This window comes from Heloderma suspectum, chromosome 2, assembly GCF_057233095.1.
Source record: "Heloderma suspectum isolate Gila_16-S chromosome 2, 16-S_ref, whole genome shotgun sequence".
Lineage (NCBI taxonomy): Eukaryota > Metazoa > Chordata > Lepidosauria > Squamata > Helodermatidae > Heloderma > Heloderma suspectum.
Window position 1 is genome coordinate 294,886,369 of NC_139459.1, and position 21,083 is coordinate 294,907,451.

At 43.1% G+C, this 21,083-nt stretch overlaps 1 protein-coding gene across 1 annotated transcript in view; it reads right to left on the reverse strand.

Moving 5' to 3' along the window:
* WNT7A (Wnt family member 7A) overlaps window positions 1-21,083 on the reverse strand; it is a 95,599-nt gene that overhangs the window by 24,141 nt on the left and 50,375 nt on the right. The window contains exon 3 of the mRNA XM_084832468.1: window positions 14,759-15,030. Coding sequence (XP_084688594.1) covers window positions 14,759-15,030 — 272 coding nt within the window. The remainder of the gene's footprint in view (window positions 1-14,758; window positions 15,031-21,083) is intronic.

The window sequence follows — 21,083 nt, forward strand, 5'->3', positions numbered from 1 at the left end:
AAAATTCATCAAGTGGTTTAACTCTATCCCCTGTGGCTTGAATAGGGACAAAGGATTTTAACAACAACAACAACAACACAATGTATTCATCAGCTCACCAATTGACGGATGACTGATATCACCCAGCAACTGTTTTGTGAATGGCCACTGTTAATAAAATAATTATCATTTTCTGTACTTTCTGCATTTCAGCTCTTATTTAATAATTATTTAATAGCACCATCACCCAACCATGTGTGTGTATATATTATACATGGAACTCAGGATAACACTTCACATATCTGATGAAGTGAACTGTAGTCCATGAAAACTTATGTCATCATAAATATGTTAGTCTTTAAGTTGCCTCAAGATTCTTTGTTGTTTTTAAGAATCAAGGGTAGTTTAAAAAGAGTCCCCAATAGCTTCATGCAACTTGTATGGCTATATTTGAGAAACCAGGGCCTGGCTAAGTTGTGATACCCTTTCAGAATAAAATAAAATAACAACAACAACAAAATTTCTATAGCACTTTCAAGTGGTGAGGACAGTTCACACAAATTATCTAGTTGTAACTTACTCTGTAAAGTAAGTGCAATATTGCAGATGGGGGAATATAGATTGAGAAGGAGTGGCTTCCCTAGGACCACCAACATGATTTTCACAGCTGCTTATATATTATCATTATTGGGTTTGCTTTTTTCTTGACACATAACTATGAATGTCTGAATGGCTTGGATCTTAAGTGTGGCTATTTAAAGTTTAATTAGAGCTTGAGCTGATTATACTCCTTGATACATACATATCTCATGGCCCCTAAAGCGCATGCCCATATTTAAGGGCCGGGTTGTCAACTACCGATAGAGCTGACAGAGAACAGTCACTTTTGCCAAAGTTGGGGTAATGTAATCCCAGCTTCTTCCACTACCTGGCTTGATGAAAAAGGCGATCCCAGCCTGCTCTTTAGCCAGAAAGACATGCAGCCATCCCTCACCTTCTCTGTGCAATTTAGGAGCAACACAGAAAAGTCAGGTGTATGGGCAAAGTTGCACATCAGAATAAAAATTCCTGGCGATGAAATACTTGGCTTACCTTACCCCTTTCCCCAGAGATGGGATCCATTAATGTTTTGTTGGAATTGGTCATCCTTCTGTGCCTCTCAGGACACTTTTGACACAGGTTCTGATGCAGTTAAATTTGACAAACTTAAATCCCACAGCTTTCAGATAGACTTCACCATGAGTAACTTTAACTGTATTGGAGCCACAGGGGTGTATTCAGCGTCATGTGAGCAGACTTCTATTCATCCAATGGGATTTCCCCTTCCTCCTCTGCCCCCTGCACCTCTCCCCCCAGAAACCCCCCACATTTGATCTGGAGCATCCCCCAATCCTCCAGAGCAGATTCGGGGGTGCATAGGCAGGCTGCAGGGGGTGGGGGAATCCATTCCACCAGTGGTGTACATTCTGCTGGCAGATGGACACCATTGGATACAACCCATTGTCACTAGGATTTTGTAACAATTCACCATAAAAAACATTTTTGTTCTTAAATATATGTCTGTGTCATTTTGACAAGCCAAATAAGAAAGAACAAGAGAAGGGATATTTTATTACATTTACAGATACAGTACAAATTAGAACTGGCAGTTTAGCATTTAATATTTAATAGGAAATGATTAGCCTCCTCGTTTTCCAAAATCAACATTCAAGTCCTCAAGATGGTATTCTTACTAGTTGTTCATTAAACTTGATTTCTTTCTAAGCTGCTTTCTACAGTCAACAACTACTTCTTTGATAGTTTATATCAGAAGCCATGTTCTTCCACCCACACCAGTTCTTCAAGCTGTCTTTGAAGACTCACACACTGCTACCCAGGCAAACAAACAGAATAGACCATGAGATGAGGGGTTGACTACTCTACTTCTCCGTGCCCACCATGAGCCAGTAGGTTTATCAAGAGCAATTTTCTGACCAATCAGAACAGAAAGCTGATGTAATAAATTACTTAGGGTTGTGAAGTCTTTTTCATTAGATGCAGTTAAAGTCAGGTGAACAGACTGGTCCCAAACCTGCAATCCTAAACATGATTGGGAGCAAGTGTAAGCATTCAGGAAACTTTAATTGCTGAGATTCCTCAGATGAAATTACAGCTGAAATTGCTAAGCTATAAAAGCATCCCAATTCCATTTTTATGTAGCAACCTTAAAAAGATGAAGGCCACAACGCTATATGTGTATCTTGGGAATAACTGCACACACTGCAAGAGCATCTTTGACATTTGGCTGGTCCCTTCAGCAATCTAAGTGGCTGCATGGGGGACTTCAGATAGACCTCTGGCTACACAAGCAGTTCTCCCGCACACATGCATGTAGTTTTGCTGGATGATGGCCAAACTCTCGAAGGCTTTAAAGCAAAGATCAGCAATGTTAATCAAACAACAGCAAACTCAGAAAGCTTTTTAAATGGCATGATTAACACCTGAGCTTCAAGGCCTAGGTGGCTTTGCAGCTGATACCATAATATCACTTGATTCCAGAGGTATCAGAGCAGCCTCAGTCAGTTTTTAATTATTCAACAGTAGGATGTTCTTCTAGACTTCCTGGAGTCTATGGTAATTTTCAAAAGTTCCAGACACGTGAGGGCATTTAGAGCTTTTGTTTAGCTGGCATGACTTGAGATAGCTGAATGCAATAGCACATATTTTTGGTTACCGTATCTGTACATCAGATTTTCTCTGTTCAAAGCTCCCTGACTTAAAGGCCAGACTAAGGCTGGCACATGTAGAAAAAGAACTCCCCCACCCTCTTGTGGTGCCATCTCCACAAATACATTCCAGCACAGAGACCATTCATTGCTGGCATTTCTTGTTTGTGTAGCCACTCCATAGGAGATCATGAATTGTTTCCCCTTGTTAAAATGGGAGACTCCAAGTGGTTTGCCCTGGAAATTAGAAGCACGATTTCAAAGAGAAACCCAGGAGGGTTAAAAAGAAATCCACAACCTTTGCTCTGATTAGGCATGTCAGAGAAATCCACAACGGATTCAAATGAGTTTGGATTTCTATGAATCTAACCTGTAGATTCCTCAGCAAACCATCTTTATCTGAGTCACATGGATTCCACAGACTTAGAGACTTTGGGGGGGAGGGCAAATGGACATTTGTGCAAGTGAATACTTGCGCTAATGCACACTTGCACTAATGTGCACTTGCAAATAGGAACAAAATTCTCATACATCCCTCAAAAAAAATTGTGATTCCATCAATGAACAGACAAAGGAACAAGACACCTGACAATCTGTGAAACACAGACGGAATGGATTTAACAAAATCCATACATCCCTAGTTCTGGCAGAAGTCACTTGCATTGACAATTAATTTTCCTGTGAAGTTCCAGGAGTGGAACTTGTAAAAGCACAAGCAGCTGTCGCTCCATTTGCAGAGCCATTTGGAAATCCTTCGAAAGTCTGGCCTTTTATCTAATCTTTAGCTTGCCCTTCAGCCTCCCTTTCCTCCCCTCATTGATTTGTTCTACTGATACTATTAAGAATGGTGCAGCTTAGTTATATAGGAACTCATCTCTCTAGATTGGGGTAGTGTAACCTGTCCTACAAAACATGCTCAAGTTGTAGCTGAAGTCAGTAGCTAGATATTAGCTTGGAGGATCCGGTGAACGAAGGATTGCTCCTAGAAGTTTGTGGCGATATACATCTTATTTCTTAGATTCAATTCTTCATTAGCAAAACAAACAAAATAGCCAAAGGGCATATGGGAATGACTGTAACTCAGTAACAGAGCACCTGCTTTGCATGCAAAAGATCCCAGGTTCCATCCCTGGCATCTCCAGGTAGGGATGGGAAAGGATATTAGCTCAAACCCCGAAGGGCCACTGCCAGTCAGTACAGATAATATTAAGTAAGCTATTTGGAGCATGGTCTTACTCAGAATGGGGCCACGGTGGCTTAGTGGTTAAGACGCTGAACTGCAGACCGGAAGGTCGGCAGGACAGCAGTTCAAGACCCGAGTGCTGTGTGACGGAGTGAGCTCCCGTCTTCAGTCCCAGCTTCTGCCAACCTAGCCGTTCGAAAGCAAGAAATTGCAAGTAGATAAATAGGTACCGCTTCGGCGGGAAAGGTAACAGCGTTCCGTGCACCTCGGTGTTCAGTCATGCCGGCCACATGACCACGGAAGCATCTTCGGACAGCGCTGGCTCTTCGGCGTAGAAATGGAGATGAGCACCACACCTTAGAGTCGGACACGACTGGTTGGAGACACCTTTACCTTTTTTTACCTTACTCAGAATAAGGCAGCTTCCTATATTCAATAATACTTATCACCACATCATAGTTTGGAAGCCCCAAGTATTTCCACTGATCTCATATTTTCCATCTCCATTAGAATCAGTTTCTATTCTGGTGTATTCAGTTTGTAAGTTATGACCTCATCTCTGATAGCAACACAAGACGTTGTTCTTTTGTTATATTTGCTCCAAACTGCTTTATACCTCAGATTTCAACTCAAGTGCTGAAGGAAAAGCAAAGTGCTCCCAATACAGGACTTGATAGGATTACTAAGTCAGCACACCTATGTCCCTCTGTGAAGAGATACATCAAATGAAAAGCCACCTTGATATGCCCTTGGTTGCAGGAGCCTTCTAATGCAGCCTGTGTCATGATTTATAACAGTGACTCATAATGTGGCATTATGTTTAATATGATGTAATGCTGATGCAAAAATGCCACTCAGTGAATTTCAATGTCACTACAGAAAAAGCAGGAACGAGAGAGCAAGAGCACACTTCAATAATTTCTTTCCACAGAATCCAAGTGCTGTTCCTTGAAAGATCTTGGCTCTTTCTTGCACCCTTTCTTAAAATGTATTTCTATTTTCTCTTCATATAACCAATAAATGACAGAGTTCCCATGCTGTGCACATAGGGCCTTATTTTAAAATTTGAATTTGCTACATGGCAACCCCCACAAAGTGACTTTTAAACAGCTCCCATGTGGCAGAGATTTGCACTGGAACTGGTTTACCCCATTTCATGCTGCTTCATCGCCACAGTAACCAGTATGCCTTTCCACAAAATAAGGCCCCACATGGCACTGTCCAGAGACCACTTTTTGTAAACAAATTGGCCTATGGGGCTGATAATGAAGTTGAGGTTTGTGGTAAATTTTTATAACTGCCAATGGAAGAACAGAGGGCTATCTACCATTTATCTAGGCTGTTTCAGTTTTTCTGGCACACCTCTTATAAATTCTCTCTTTCTGTTTACTTTTCAGTGGCATTGACTCCAATTTGAACAAGTGCTAGTTACCAATTTGTTCCTGGGAACAATTCAAAGTGTTGGTGGTGATCTTTAAAGTCCTAAATGGCTTAAATATATCTTAGGGACTGCCTCCTTCCATATTATCCTGCCCACTCCAGGAGAGGCTCTTCCCTGTGTCCCACCTAGAGTGGAAGCATGAGTGAGTGGGACAAGAGACATGCTGTACCTAGATTACCAGAACATCTTGCCCCATGATGTATGGTTGGTTTCCACCCTCACTGTTGTTTGGCTGGTTGCTATAGATCATTTCATTCCTGCAGGCTTTTCTAGTATCTGGCAGGTAAACTATAAAATCTGCTCCCTCAAGAACTCTGTCCCCCACTCTCTTGTCCTTTAGAAAGGGTGTGAAGATGCACCTTTTCAATTTACCTGTTTAAAATGTGTAGTTTTTACTGTTTTTTAAAAATGTTCATGTTTTTATTTTTGCTAGGTTTTATTGTTTAAATTGTTGTATATTGCCATGATGGCTTCTTAGTGGATAAGGTGGTAAATAAATGTTATAAATACATATTTTTAATGTTTTGGATTTGACTGCTGACCCTGTCTGCTTGGTTGATTGTGTTATACTATTGTTTTTTGTTGTTGTTCAGTTATCAGTTGTTAAGTCGTGTCCGGCTCTTCGTGACCCCATGGACCGTAGCACGCCAGGCCTTCCTGTCCTCCGCTCTCTCCCAGAGTGTGCTCAAATTCATATTCGTTGCATCGGTGATGCTATCTAGCCATCTCATCATCTGCCATCCCCTTCTCCTTTTGCCTTCAGTCTTTCCCAGCATCAGAGTCTTTTCCAGTGACTTTTCTCTTCACATTAGGTGGCCAAAATATTTGAGCTTCAGCTTCAGTATCTGTCCTTCCAATGTGCAGTCAGGGTTGATTTCCTTTAGGATGGACTGATTTGACCACCTTACAGTCCAGGGGACTTGTAAGAGTCTTCTCCAGCACCACAGTTCGAAGGCATCAATTCTTCAGCACTCAGCCTTCCTTATAGTCCAGCTCTCACAGCCATACGTTGCTACTGGAAAACCATAGCTTTGATTATACAACCTTGGTTGGCAAGGTGATGTCTCTGCTTCTTACTATGCTGCCTAGGTGTGCCATAGCTTTCCTCCCAAGGAGCAAGCGTCTTTTAATGTCATGGCTACAGTCACCATCTGCGGTGATCTTGGAGCCCAAGAAAATAAAATCTGTCACTGCTTCCATTTCTTCCCCGTCTATATGCCAGGATCTATTGTTTTTACAAAATCATATTTTTTAAATGTTGTAAGCCATCCTGAATGGTGCTTTTGCCCTAGAAGGGGGAATTTAAATGTCTCAATAAATTAATGAATACATTAAAAGGGTTATGATGGTAGAAAGCTAGCAGAGAGTGAGGGCTGTCCAGTGTATTGCACAGAATATAGCATGTGCAACTATCTGCCAGCTAGACAGAAGTCATGGGAGTTGTACCCAATGCAATGAGCTCCTGGCTGTCAGGGAACAAGTTCATTCCCTTAATGCCAAGATAGCTAGTGGATCTGGAGAAGCTGAGAGGCAAAGAGATTTGTGCATGAGGCTCTTAGGGAAGTGATAGTGGCATCCCACTCCCAGGATGAACACTCCTCTGCTGTAATGGAGAGTTGAGGAAGGAGGGTGTCACATTACTCCAATGAAAAGGGAAATGATAATTTAGAAGGGACCAATTGATATCATCTCACACTTAGGACATGCCTCTGGGGGTGGGTGAAACAAAGAGATTGGCTTGTAATGGACACGTGGACTGCATAGTGACAAGACTACCTGTTGCAAAGGCAGCAGATATCACACTTCATCTAGATAGACTGATATAGTGCTGAGGAGGAGTCAAAAGTTGCACACTGGCATCAATTATGTGGGGAAATGTAGTAATGAGACAGCTATAAAGAAAGTTGAAATCTAGGATCTTAGGGAGACATGCAAAGGGCCAGGCCTATCCTTTAATATGTTCTATACAGCATGAGTTGTCTGGCTGCTCAGCAAAGTTGTTGTTATACTGTGATTGTAGGGCAGAAGGAGGATTCTGTGCAGATAGATAACTGTAAAATGCTGTTAGTTTGAATAATATATGCTAACACTCAAGAATCACAGCATCCAACTAGTCACTGGGTATCTTAAACTTTATTTCAGCCACTTCTTTCATTTGTGAATACATTACATTTATACTACATCTTTCCATAAAAATGCTAATTACAACACAATCCACAACAGAAAATAAGCTATCCACACAACATAATAAGCAATAAATAATACAGTAAGAACCATATAAAAATCAGATGAGCAGACAAAAACAGCAGAGAATCATAGACATTCTGCCCTACTATGTTTTTCATATAACAATAGTGCTACAGGAATGAGTTTTGCATTCATGTCCCCCTCCCCTCTCCTCCCCTCACACACCCTCCTTTCCTCACACACTTAACTAGTTACTCCGTCTTTAATTGGAATCATAGTTTCCCATTACATCCATTGATGTTGTTCAGTCATTCAGTCGTATCCGACTCTTCGTGACCCCATGGACCATAGCACGCCAGGCCTTCCTGTCCTGTGCTCTCTCCCGGAGCATGCTCAAGTCCATATTCATTGCATCAGTGATGCTATCTAGCATTCTCATCCTCTGCCGTCCCCTTCTCCTTTTGCCTTCAGTCTTTCCCAGCATCAGGGTCTTTTCCAGAGAGTTTTCTCTTCATATTAGGTGGCCAAAATATTTGAGCTTCAGCTTCAGTATCTGTCTTTCCAATGAGCACTCAGGGTTGATTTCCTTTAGGATTGACTGATTTGACCTCCTTGCAGTCCAGGGCACTCGTAAGAGTCTTCTCCAGCACCACAGTTCGAAAGCATCAATTCTTCGGCGCTCAGCCTTCCTTATAGTCCAGCTCTCACAGCCATACATTACTACAGGGAAAACCATAGCTTTGATTAGATGGACCTTTGTCGGCAAGGTGATGTCCCTGCTTCTTACTATGCTGTCTAGGTTTGCCATAGCTTTCCTCCCAAGGAGCAAGTGTCTTTTAATTTCATGGCTACAGTCACCGTCTGTGATGATCTTGGAGCCCAAGAAAATAAAATCTGTCACTGCTTCCATTTCTTCCCCTTCCATATGCCAGGAAGTGATGGGGCCAGATACTATTATCTTCGTTTTTTTAATGTTGAGTTTCAAACCAGCTTTTGCACTCTCCTCTTTCACCCTCAACAAGAGGCTCTTTAGATCCTCTTCGCTTTCTGCCATTAGGGTGGTGTCATCTGCATATCGGAGGTTGTTGATAATTCTCCCAGCAATCTTAATTCCAACCTGTGATTCATCCAACCCGGCATTTCTCATGATGTACTCTGCATATAAGTTAAATAAGCAGGGCGACAATATGCAGCCTTGTCATACTCCTTTCCCAATTTTGAACCAATCGGTTGTTCCATGTCTGGTTCTTACTGTTGCTTCTTGATCCTTGTACAGGTTTCTCAGGAGATAGGTAAGGTGGTCTGGTACCCACATCTCTTTCAGAATTTGCCACAGTTTGTTGTGATCCACACAATAAAAGACTTTAGCGTAGTCATTGAAACAGAAACAGACGTTTTTCTGGAATTCTCTTGCTTTCTCCATGATCCAGCGAAAGTTGGCAATTTGATCTCTAGTTCCTCTGCCTCTTCGAAACCCAGCTTGTACTTCTGGTAGTTCTCGGTTCGCATACTGCTGAAGCCGAGCTTGTAGGATTTGGAGCATAACCTTGCTGGCATGTGAAATGAGCGCAATTGTACGGTAGTTTGAACACTCTTTGGCATTGCCCTTCTTTGGAATTGGAATGCAAACTGACTTTGTCCAGTCTTGTGGCCACTGTTGAGTGTTCCAAAGTTGTTGGCATATTGAGTGCAGCACTACCAGTAAACTATGCTTTGTGCTGAAGTCACATAGTTATTATCACCTATGAAATTATATTAAAACTGCACTAATGGATTCTCATATTAAAGTTCTAGAGTTCTGATAACAAACTTTCAAAATATCAGTTTTACCTATGACTTTATGCTGATGTAGAATTTAGTTTTCTGTGTATCCTAGGTCAAACACTTTGTAAAAGAATTAGGAATTTAGAAGATGTTGTAGGATATAAACATATAAGAAATGTAGGAGTATTTTTATTCTGAAGGGTTTTACTATATATGAATTAAATTCTATGTCTAAAGTGCCCCCTCACAAATGTTTAAAGCTTGTGAGGATATAAACTTCTATAACAAAAATAAATATCATGTTAAACACATTCATTCATATTTCTGCCTGTCTGTAAATCTTTAGCAATATCATCCGATCTTGTGCTGGACTACAAAACCAATAGCTTGGCAACCATTCTACATTAGGCACATATGTAAATATCTCCATATCAAAACAAATTCTATGCCTGCTGGGGAAGTGGCAGATAGCCAAAGACAGCACACACACTATCCTTCCTGATAATACCCCCAATAGAGTGAAAGCTTTTATGCTTAGATTAGTAGTGTTGGATGCCTACAAAGTGTCTATACGCCAGTTCTACCATATCGTTTTGATCTGCAGGATGTCTTTAGCATAGATCCTGTGAATTCTTACATTAACACTTTTTCATAAGAATGGGTGGCCTTGCAACATGCTCAAAGATGACAGAGCCAGCAGATGCAATACTGCTACCCCCTCACATGTTCACTGAATCCAAGGGAAGGGTGTCATGTGTGCAAACCTTATGGTCATTCTGATATGAAGGACCAAAGGGAAAACGCATCTTTATAAGGATACTCTTGTCACATATAACTCTGACTCTAAATCTATTGGGCAAGGCCAACGTCCAGTGCATGCAGAGTCTCCTTATTACACATGTTATATTCCCCAGCTCACAGAAAAGCACTTGTGCACATGGAGCACCGAACATGCACAGTAGAGTTCTCACATGGGTACTGTATACTATTATACAGGCATTACGGAAATTGTGTCCCATTAATTCTAAAGTGGTAAGGAGAAGACATGAGGGGAAAATATCCCATGTCAATGTTCATATGGTTTGTTTGCAAGGATATGATTATTGCAGGGGAGGGGGGTGCTAAAGAGGATAGTATTTTATATTCTGAATGTCTATGGCTACATTTAATAGATGAGGGTTTTTTTTATATCCTTAACCCCAATTTTGGGGCTGAACATTATTTAGGATGAGCTACTAGGACACAATGAAATATGAAATATAAACAAAGCCTTTGAAAATCAATTTAAAATTCCAACGACATTTGCAGCTTTAGATGACATTGATGGGAAGGAAGGGTGATGCAAAACATAAGTGTGTAGCTCTTCTGTCACCATGAATCTCCATTTCATTCAAAATACAGTTTTTGCATGCCCATTCCCTGAAAGATAGATGCAGGAACAACTTACACATAACTGAGGGAAGGGTAGGATGATGAAAAAGTTAAAGTTCAGATGACACCATGATGAAGGGAAGAGGAAGCATAAATTACTTGCATTTCCTGTTCCCACCAGCAATGGAACATCCAAAGCCATTTCTGAGAACCTTTCTGTCAATTAAAAGAAGAGCTTTTATGCAATGGCCTTTTATATTAAGACTATTACAGAACCCTCAAAACACCCAATAAAGTTACATCTGCAATGGAACTGGTCATGACATTTTGCATACATATTTCAGAAATCCAATGGAAAAGGTATTATTTGTACGTGAAGTTGGAAGTCCTGTGCACATACCCCTTCAGTCCTGAAGTCCCAGTGCTTTATTAGGTAATACAATCCAAGCTTGAAATAAGCTTCACACAACCTTTTAAGCATTCTTTTCTTGACAAATGGGGGGGAAAGCTCACCCAGGTATCACAAAAGGATAGAACATCACATGTTATGGTCTAATTACTGGCTTCAATTATGTTTAATTGATGCAACAGACATGGCCATTCAGATTAAAGGACGGTATAGACAGACTATGATAAATCTTCCCACTTCAAAGAGCCTAAAGTCAAGTTTCTGATCCAATGTTTGGGAGAAAGATAGTAATTATTAAAACTACCTTTAAACCAAACCACAAGAGAAACTCAAAATACATTAATATTTTGCTTTAGGAACCAGCTGTTGGAGAGATCATCTCTGCATACAAAGGTCAGACCAAAATATTTGGACCACTAAAATAAAATCTGAGTATTTCTATCTGTACACTTCGCTAGCAAGAATGGTTCTTGCTGTTTCTTGCTAATGTTTCCAGAGGGGTAGCTGAGTTAGCAGCAAAAAGAACAAACAGACTTATAGCACCTTAAGGCCTAACACATTTATTACAGCATAAGCTTTCATGGACTAGATTCTGCTTCATCGGATACATCAAGGGTTATCCTCAGTTGGCAGGTATATATGCACATGGATGCAGAGAAATTTGAACAGGGAGGTCAGATGGTAATGAAATGCAACAAAAAAAGTCTGATAATTATGTTTAAGTTTAAATGCATACAAAACATATGAACATAAGAAGAACCATGGTGGATCAGACTAAAGGCATATCTAGTCCCACTTTTGGTTCCCATAGTGGCCATCCAGAAACCTGTGGGGAGTCAACAAGTAGGAAAACAGAGGAGGTGAGCATCCAAAGTAGATCACAAAGAAGATAAACGGGTTCTCAGAATGCAATAATAAATTTATTGTAGGAAGCCCAAGGCGTTTTGGCATTTTCCTTATTTTTAGGCCTTCTTCAGGGGGTAGAGAAAAAAACCTGGAGAATATTTTCAGCAAAAGATTGTCTGCTGTGTCAATCTACTGGCACCAGTAGATTGACACCGGAGACCATCTTTTGCTGAAAAAATTCTGCAGACTTTTTTCTCTACCACCTAAAGAAGACCTAAAAATAAGAAAGAGGCTGAAACCCCTTGGGCTTCCTACAATAAATTTATTTTTGCATCCTGAGTGCCCGTTTCTCTTCTTTGTGTGTCAACAAGCAGGGCATGAGTGCAATACTACCCTCCCACTCACGTTCCCCAGAAACTGGTATTCAGAAGCATTCAGCCTCTGATACTGGAGGAGCTATATAGCCATCATGACTAGTAGCCATTCATACCCTTATTCTCCATGACTAGTCACAACAGAAGTAATTGATGATGGTCTTTTGATGATGGCTCATGTGCTTTGGTTCAAAGTTTTGTTTTTGGAAGTTGGGTCAGAGGGTTCTAATTCCATGTTACCACATTAGAGGTATGAGTGTTTTAAGCTACTTCCATTTCAAGCCTCCTCCATCTAGTTTTGAATCGTTCTCAGATAAGGCCAGAAAAAAAATCACAAGAATACTCTATTGAGGAAGGTGCAAATAAGGATACAGATTTTCCTGACCAATGTTTTAGCTTCCTAAAATGTATCAAAGCTGCTGTGTTCAGAATCTGTTAAGCAGCAATATCTACCATCAGTATAATCGTTTACTGAAACCTAACACCTTGTAAGCTGCTATATAGCTCAGGCAGAGATGTTCAAAACACTGCGGCTTTTTGTTTCTTTCTTTAAAGTCACCTGCTTCCACCTAGGTGGTTGTGTGCAGGGCTGGCCCAAGACATTTTGCTACCTGAGATGAAGGACAAAATGACATCCCCCTCCCCAGTCCATGTACAGCAGCTGACTAGACTGGCAGTTGAATGTTACTTCAACACTGGTAATGGGATAGGGTCTTCCACCAGACTAGCTGAGGGGGCCCAGGGCAGGTTATGTGGCATACAAAACTCCACCCTCCAACAGCAGGGAACAGCCAGAGTGCTCATGTGGAACCAATGGGACACTACCACCATTGCCCTCAACCATCTGCCACCTGAGGTGGTCACCTCACTCTGTCTAATGGTAGGGCCAGCCCTGGTCAGGCGACAAAAGTGAAAGGATTCTGAAGAACCATCCTGGCTAAACTTCAACTTATCCTAGAGCTTGTAGTTCCTGAGGAACATCTGATAATACTTTTGACCTACTAGGAAAAAACTTTTTAATCCCATCATGCCAAAGTGATCTGTTTATTTACTTAAGGTGGGGAAAAAATCATTCTAGCAAGCAAATGGCATTGCAAAGGCTAGCAAAGTATGGGACCTATTATTTAGAGAAAAGGTAAGCTACTAGCAACTTCTGATCTTCAGACAAAGAAAGCCTGAAGTGATGAATCGTAGGTTGGTTCCCATTCGTTATGTACATTGGTGACAAAAATCTGGTAATGTTTCAGTACAGGAATTACTAATGTTGCCATAATTTCCTGCAACAGAGCTGCCTCCTACCTACCAGCCCACCCGGAGAGGGTAAGCAATACTGGGACAGAAAGTAAGCATGTAATGAATTCATTCTATATGATGTTCTGTGTTCAAATACTACCAAAGCAGAATAGGAATCAACTGAACAGATGCTGGCCACACCATGCCTGTGTTGTAAAGACCAGTTCAAGAAGCTACCACAAGGTAGGAGTTGCCATGCAATCTAGATTGACAGCACCCACTATATATTTCCGTTCTGTTAACTTGTTTCCAGCCAAGTCACCCTTTAAAAAACAAGGAAAGATCCTCCTTGTGTAGAGAAACTTAATTCTTTTCAAATGAAGAATGGGGAGGTGAATATCTATCAGAAGAAAATCTTTTCATTGAGCTACACGTAAAGCGGGACATTTTTAATCTTAAATTACAATGTGATTATCCTCTGCATTCACTTCCTGATTTCATACTGTGAAGTGTCAATCTGGGACAAAGGTTTGACAGAAGGACAGTCCCATGACGTGCAAATGTGCACACTTATGAACTGGAAAGTATTGGTAGCATGTTACACCTGTACCTTCCAGCTTAAATTCAAGGGTTTGGCCTTTAAAGGAGTTGGCTTTAATCTTTAAAAAGTAAAGAGCACAATCTTATGCATGTCTACACAGAAAAAAAGTCCTATAATTCCCAGCATTCCCCAGCCAACATGGCTGGAGAATGCCAAGAGTTTTAGGACTTTAGATAGAAAAAAGTCCTAAAACTCCCAACATGCATAAGATTGCACCCAAAATGGCTGAGGACCTGGCTATCTAAGGGACCACCTGTCTCATTTTGAAACTGCCTGGATATTTGGATCTCCAAGAGAGGCCTGTTTGCTGGGCCCAAATGAAAGGGTTTTTTTCCTGTGTCGCTCCCAAACTGTGGAATGCACTCCCGTAAGAATTACAGTTGACCCCCCACCCCACCCCGCTCTCAGAAATGGTGTGCTGGCATTCCTCTTTAAATTAAGCCTTTTAAATTATGTAGTTTAAAAAAATGTTTTACTCTTTGTAATGCTCTTGTTTTTCATTGTGTTACAGTTTTATTGTTTTAAATTGTTGTGCATTGCCTTGATGGCTTGTTAGCAAATAAGGTGGTACTTAAATGTTGATGATAAAATAATAAATTACCTTCAAAGCATGTGCACACACATGGTGCCCATGTAGACATGAAGAGGTGAGCAAAGCCGCCTACCTTTCGCCCCGCCTCATTGTTGTGCAAGTTCATGAGCGTCCTTGCATTCTGCTTTATCTCCCGTGCATCCACAAACACTTTGGCGAATCCTATTCCATATCGGATGTCTGCAGAGCAGCCTCCCCATTTCCATCCTTCGTCTTTGTGGTACTGTCCCTGTTTTTCCTTGTCACAGCCGCAGTCGCTGAGGTTCCCCTGGGTGCAGGCAGCAGTGATTGCGTGTGCTACTCCAGCAGCAATGATGGCATAGGTGAATGCTGCTTCTCTGCTACCTGAAATTGGGAGACACTGCTCAGTAAAGGATAGATCATTTGGAAGAATGGGGAAAATCCGGTGCAAGTCCATGCAGTGGAAATGCTGCAAGGTTATTATTAGACATGCTGTAAATATGCAGGCATAAGCATTTCTCGACATTTCCAAGTACAGGTCTTTTGTTGATGTGCAGGCGCTCCCCAAAGAATCAATATGCATGCTATAGTGAAGGCAGCACATTTTACAGTGTCCATAAATGGAACATTACCAAAGCAAATGTTAGTTAGTCAGTGCTTAATGATGCAGCCTGATAGAGCAGCCCTGCCTGCAACCTTTATTTCCACATGGTTTAAAAAAAACACCTCAACAACACACCTTCAGGTCAAGCCAACCCATAGTTACCCAAATCTATGTTGTGCTATGCATATGCAGTAAATAGTCATCACGATGGCTTAATATTGGGCATGGCGATGAAGTTTGCTCCACAAAAATCCAGAGTGAAGATTGACCTTTGACCACTGTCCTTCTGCTAGGTATTGGCTGCAAATGTCTGTGAGTGGCATGAAAGAGTCTGCCACAAAAGTCTCTGCTGCACAAATGTGCACTGGGCCAGATCTAAGACAGATTTTGAATATGGATTATTTTTAGTAAAATTATCCAGACTGAAGCTTAAATAATAAGGGAGGTTTGTAAGATGGCCTGTTTTCTGTACATTCTGTCTATACAGTAAAAAGGGATTTCCATGGTGGTAGCAGTAGTGGTAATGGTGATTCTGAAGGCTCTGGCTAGATTGCCTAATGTCAATCAGTAACATCACAGAAGGGTGTGGCATGCAGAAGTTTCTTGGGCTGCCTTTGGTTGAACTTCGTTGATCCTAGAGGAGAAGAAGAAGCCGAAGGGTCTAAGACAGATAGACAAAGCAGGAACTGAGAAAAGGTAGGGCAAAGGAAAAGAAGCAAAGGAGGAAAGGGCAGAGGGCATAGAGAAAAGAAAGCTGGGAGAGAGAATCAAGAGAGCACATGGTCAGGATTTTCAGAGGTGATGCAGCCTGCAGTTCACATACTGATTTAGAATAACTGGCCTTATCATTCATGGCAGACCTCTAGTTAATATATTGTTCCCAAATTGTAAAGCAGATCTTCCTAAGGTGTGTGCAGTTGTTAGAGGAGGCCCAAGTGCTTCCCAGAAAGCCTCATCTCCTGTCCAGATTTTCCGTATGCATGTATATATGACTAGTTAAATGAAATAGCCATCTGGTCCATTCCAGGACCTTCTCCCTAATCAATACAAAACAAGCAAGTTTGTATACTACATCAGTTTATTGTTGGTTGATAGTACTAGAGCTAGGGATGTACAAAAGTGACTTACCTGTTCGCGGATTATGTTTATGGTGGGGGGGAGGCGTTCCGTCCCTCCCCCCGGAATCCTCGCCAGGGGGGGAGGCGCTCCGTTCCTCCCCCCGGAATCCTCGAACGGCCAGCTGTGCTCCGCGGCAGCTCCGCGGAGCAGCCGGCCAGGCCCAGCCAGGCCAGAGCCGTCCGCAGCCGGATTTCCAGCCACGGAGGTCTCTGGGTAAAAAAAACAAACAAACCTCATATGCAAATGGCGGCGGCTACGGCCGCCGCCATTTGCGTTCCATCTTTTGGCCGTCTTAATCTACGTAAATATTTACGTAGACTATGACGGTGAAAATAAAGGGGAACGCAAATAGCGTAGTGGGCGCTATTTGCGTCCCTTTTTCATTCACCGTTTTAGCCTACGTAAATATTTACGTAGGCTAAAACGGGGAATCAAAAGGAACACAAATGGCAGCGGCCATAGCCGCCGCCATTTGCGTACGTGGTTTTGTTTTGTTTTTTTAACCCACCCAACCATGATAGGCTAGATAAAGATTTACGTAGCCTATCACGTCATTTTTTGTGTGTTTTTTTACACAAGCCTGGAAATGGCGGCGGCGGCAGCCAGTCGGAAGACCAGCCGCCGCAGCTGCCGCCGCTGCAGCCACCGCCACCCAGAAGATCCGCCACAGGTAAGTCTCATCCTGGGGGGAATCCGCGGGGGGGCGGGGGGGTGGCAGGCCATTCCGCCACGGAGTTCGGGGGGCCGAATGCACTGGCATTCAGCCTCACCGAGATCCGTGGCGGAATTCTCTGACATCCCTAACTAGAGCCTTCTTTCTTTTTTGCAAACTTTATTTCCCCATAGTACATGCATGCATGCATACACATATGCACACACATGCACAGGGGCTGGCACAACATGGTGCACCACCTGAGGCAGGAAGACCCCTGCAGCAGCAGCCTTTTCCTCCCCTCCCCCCCCCGGCCGGTTTTATTGTTACTGCTATTTTGCTTAGGGATTTATAAAACCCCCCTTACCTGGCTCCGCCGGGTTCCGCTGCGGGGGGAGGCGCTCCGTCCCTCCCCCCGGAATCCTGGCCGGCCGGCTCTGCTCCGTGGGGATTCCGCAGAGCTGCCAGCCGGCTCTGCCAGCAGCCGGACATCCGGCCGCTGACATCTGTCCACTACGCTATTTATGTTCCCCCTTAGTTTCGCCGTCTTAGTCTACGTAAATATTTACGTAGACTAAGACAACCAAAAATAGGGAACGCAAATGGTGGCGGCTGTAGCCGCAGCCATTTGTGTACGCGTTTATTTTTTGTTTTTGTTTTTAACCCAGACGTGATAGGCTACGTAAGTCTTTACGTAGCCTATCACGAATGGGGGAGAAAAAAAAAAGACTGCAAATGGTGGTGGCGGCAGCCAGTCGGAAGACCAGCCGCTGGAGCCGCCGCCGTCCGGAACATCCGCCCCAGGTAAGTCCCGTCCCGGGGGGGATCTGCGGGGGGCAGAGGGGTGGGAGGCCGTTCCTCGACGGAGTTCGGGGAGCCGAATGCACTGGCATTCGGCCTCACCGAGATCCATGGCAGAATTCTCTGACATCCCTAGTTTTTCTGGCATGTTAGCAACAGCAGCACAGGCAATATCACCCATCAAGACCTCACTCTGACCTCACCCCATAGGCAGCTGCAACAGTGGCACAACCAATCTTCACTTCACCCATAATGCCTTGCTCTGAGAAAGGACACCTGATAGGTCCAGAAACCCACTCCGGCCCCTTTCCTGCTGTGGTGGCTGCAGCAGGAATACAGCCAATGGCCAGAGCAGCTGCCCAGTGCCTCGCCCTGAGACTCTGCTTTGGCGAGGTCTGCCTAGGGATGTACGAAAGGCACTTACCTTTCACGGATTATGTTTATGTTTGGGGGGAAGGCATTCCGTCCCTCCCCACGGAATCCTGGCCGGCCGGCTGTGCTCCGCAGAGATTCTTTGGAGCCACCGGCCGGCTCCGCCAGCAGCCGGACATCCGGCCGCTGGCTAGCAGGGATGCAAATGGCGGTGGCCATAGCCGCCGCCGTTTGCATCCCTGCAGTCAGCCGTGATAGCCTACGTAAATGTTTACGTAGCCTATCACGGCTGACTTTAAAAAAAAAAGAAAACACGCGCATACGCAAATATTAGCGGACGCTACGCTATTTGCGTTCCCCTTATTTTCGCCGTCTTAGTCTACGTAAATGTTTGCGTAGACTAAGACGTGCCAAAATAAGGAACGCAAATGGCGGCGGCCATGGCCGCCGCCATTTGCATACGCGCGTTTTGTTTTTTTAAAAAGTCAGACATGATAAGCTATGTAAACATTTACATAGTCTATCGCGGTGTTTTGTTTTGTTTTAAACTGGAAATGGCAGTGGTGGCAGCCGGTCGGAAGACCGGCCGCCACTGCGGAACCGGAGCCGCCGCTGCCAGGAAGATCCGCCCAAGGTAAGTGTCGTCCCGGGGGGGGGGGGGCCAGGCCATTCCGGCACCAATTTCGGGGGACCGAATGCACTGGCATTTGGCCTCCCTGAGATCCGTGGCGGAATTTTTGTACATCCCTAGGTCTGCCAGTCACTTTCCTGCAGCAATTTTTATTTTTAATTTCATACTGGAGTTTTTAACTTTCATAACATATCTTATGTTGTATTTTATGGTTTGAATTGTTGTGAGCCACCCAGAGAGCTCCAGCTATTGGGTGGTATAGAAATATAGTATATGAATAAACAAATGACTGCAGCAGGAAATGTGCCTCCTGGGGCCTTCCAGACCAGCTGCCCAGGGCCTCATTCTGAAGACACTCAGAGCAAGGCATTGGGTCTGGTGGGTACTCTGTCATGGTCAGGTGGTGAAAGCAGCAGCCAGGGAAACATGGCTGGTTGCAGTGGCAGCAAGTAGCCCTTTGGGCAGCGAATGGAAGGGTGCATAATCTGCCGCTCCTCCCTGTGGTGTATTGGGTCAGTGTTATCGTGACCGTTGCTGACTGAGCGTGCTTGTGGCCTGTTGTCCTCATGATTATTTAGCGCTGACTGCAAACAGATCTGGGTAGGCCCCATTTTGTGCTTTTCAGTTTTTCTAGAAGTTTCAATAAAGCAAGGAGCAGAAAAATCCCACTCTGACTCCTGTGTCTTTCTAGCCATAGAAGGTAGAAAGGACACAACACCCCCAATCTACCACCTGATGCAATAGTATCACCCTTCTTTATGGGAAGACCAGCCCTGCGCTCACACACAATGCAGCAACATGTGAAATAGTGCACTGGCTGGGGCTGAGCTCAGCTTAACACATGGTACCCATATTCAAGCTTGTACAATGTTAAAAGTATGGTTCGCGCTTTACTTAAAAAAAAAAAAAATCTGATGCCAGCACAAAACTCTGGCTTTTATACCCACACAAAATCTGGCAACTGGCCAGAAGCCAGCAAGCCATACATAAATAAACATTAAAAAAAAAAAAAAACCAGCTGCCATGCCAGGTTTTGTTTACTTTAGTTTTGTTTGGTTACTCATTGGCAACTCTAATAATGGCTGAAATCCCATTGAATTCAGTGATACATATTTCAGCAAATATGCATGGGTTAAAAGAACCCCTAATTTAGATACTACTACAAGATGACAAGTTTTGATCATGGTTTCCAACTAATCTCTCTCTCAAGGACTTTGTCAGGATTATTGGCTCTTAAATATTTTCCTTGGAAGAGAACGTTCCTAAAATACGGCATTCCAAATTTTCCATTCTAATTTTGTAAGTTCTTCTCACTTATCTGTGTTTTCATTGGATCCACCTATATTAGACATGTCCTCAGTACTGTAAACCTATATGCCATCTCCATCTGTTCCAGGAAATATTTGACATGGATGAGCAGTATCTGCCTTCACTGTACATTCAGGGGAAAATTAAGGATTTCAGATGTACATGGAAAGACAATGGCCTGGTTCACATGATCACTGTGACTTGTTTATGTCTCAGCACATGCTGGGGACAATTTGCCTAATTACCTGGCAAGGGACAGCTTGTCATGTCATCCGAACCCAGGCAGCATGGCTTGTTTGAGGAGGAAACAACCCTCAAATAACCCATGTCCTGTTGTTGGGTCATTTGAGGTTTGTTTCCACCTCAAACAAGCCAGGTCACCTGGGTTCAGATGACATGACAAGCCATGCCTGGACAGGTAATTAGGCAAATTACAGCCATCATGCACCGTGCCTTAAACAAGCCACCATAGCTTATTTAAGCTGCAATGATTTTGCGAACTAGGTCACTGTCTGGGCACTAGGCCTACCTACTGAGAAACTATAGGATAAGTAAGGTCCCATGGCAAGCGACTCTAATGAGAAAAGAAGTCCAAGATGGGTGGGAGTTATTTAAAAAGGCAATTCTAAAGGCACAATTACAAACAATTCCAACAAGAAAAAAGGTGGAAGACAACAGAAGAAGCCAATGTGGCTTCACAAAAAGCTTAGAGATGACCTGAAAACAAAAAAGTACACATATAGGAAGTGGAAGGAAGGGCAAGCAACAAAGGAAGAGTACAAGCCAGTAGCACAGAATTGCAGGGATGGCGTCAGGAAGGCTAAAGCTGAGAACGAGCTGAGGTTAGCGAGGGATGCTAAAAGCAACAAAAAAGCTTTCTTCAGCTACATGAATAGTAAAAGAGAGAGGAAAGAAATGGTGGCTCAGCTATTAAAAAGGATGGCAAAATG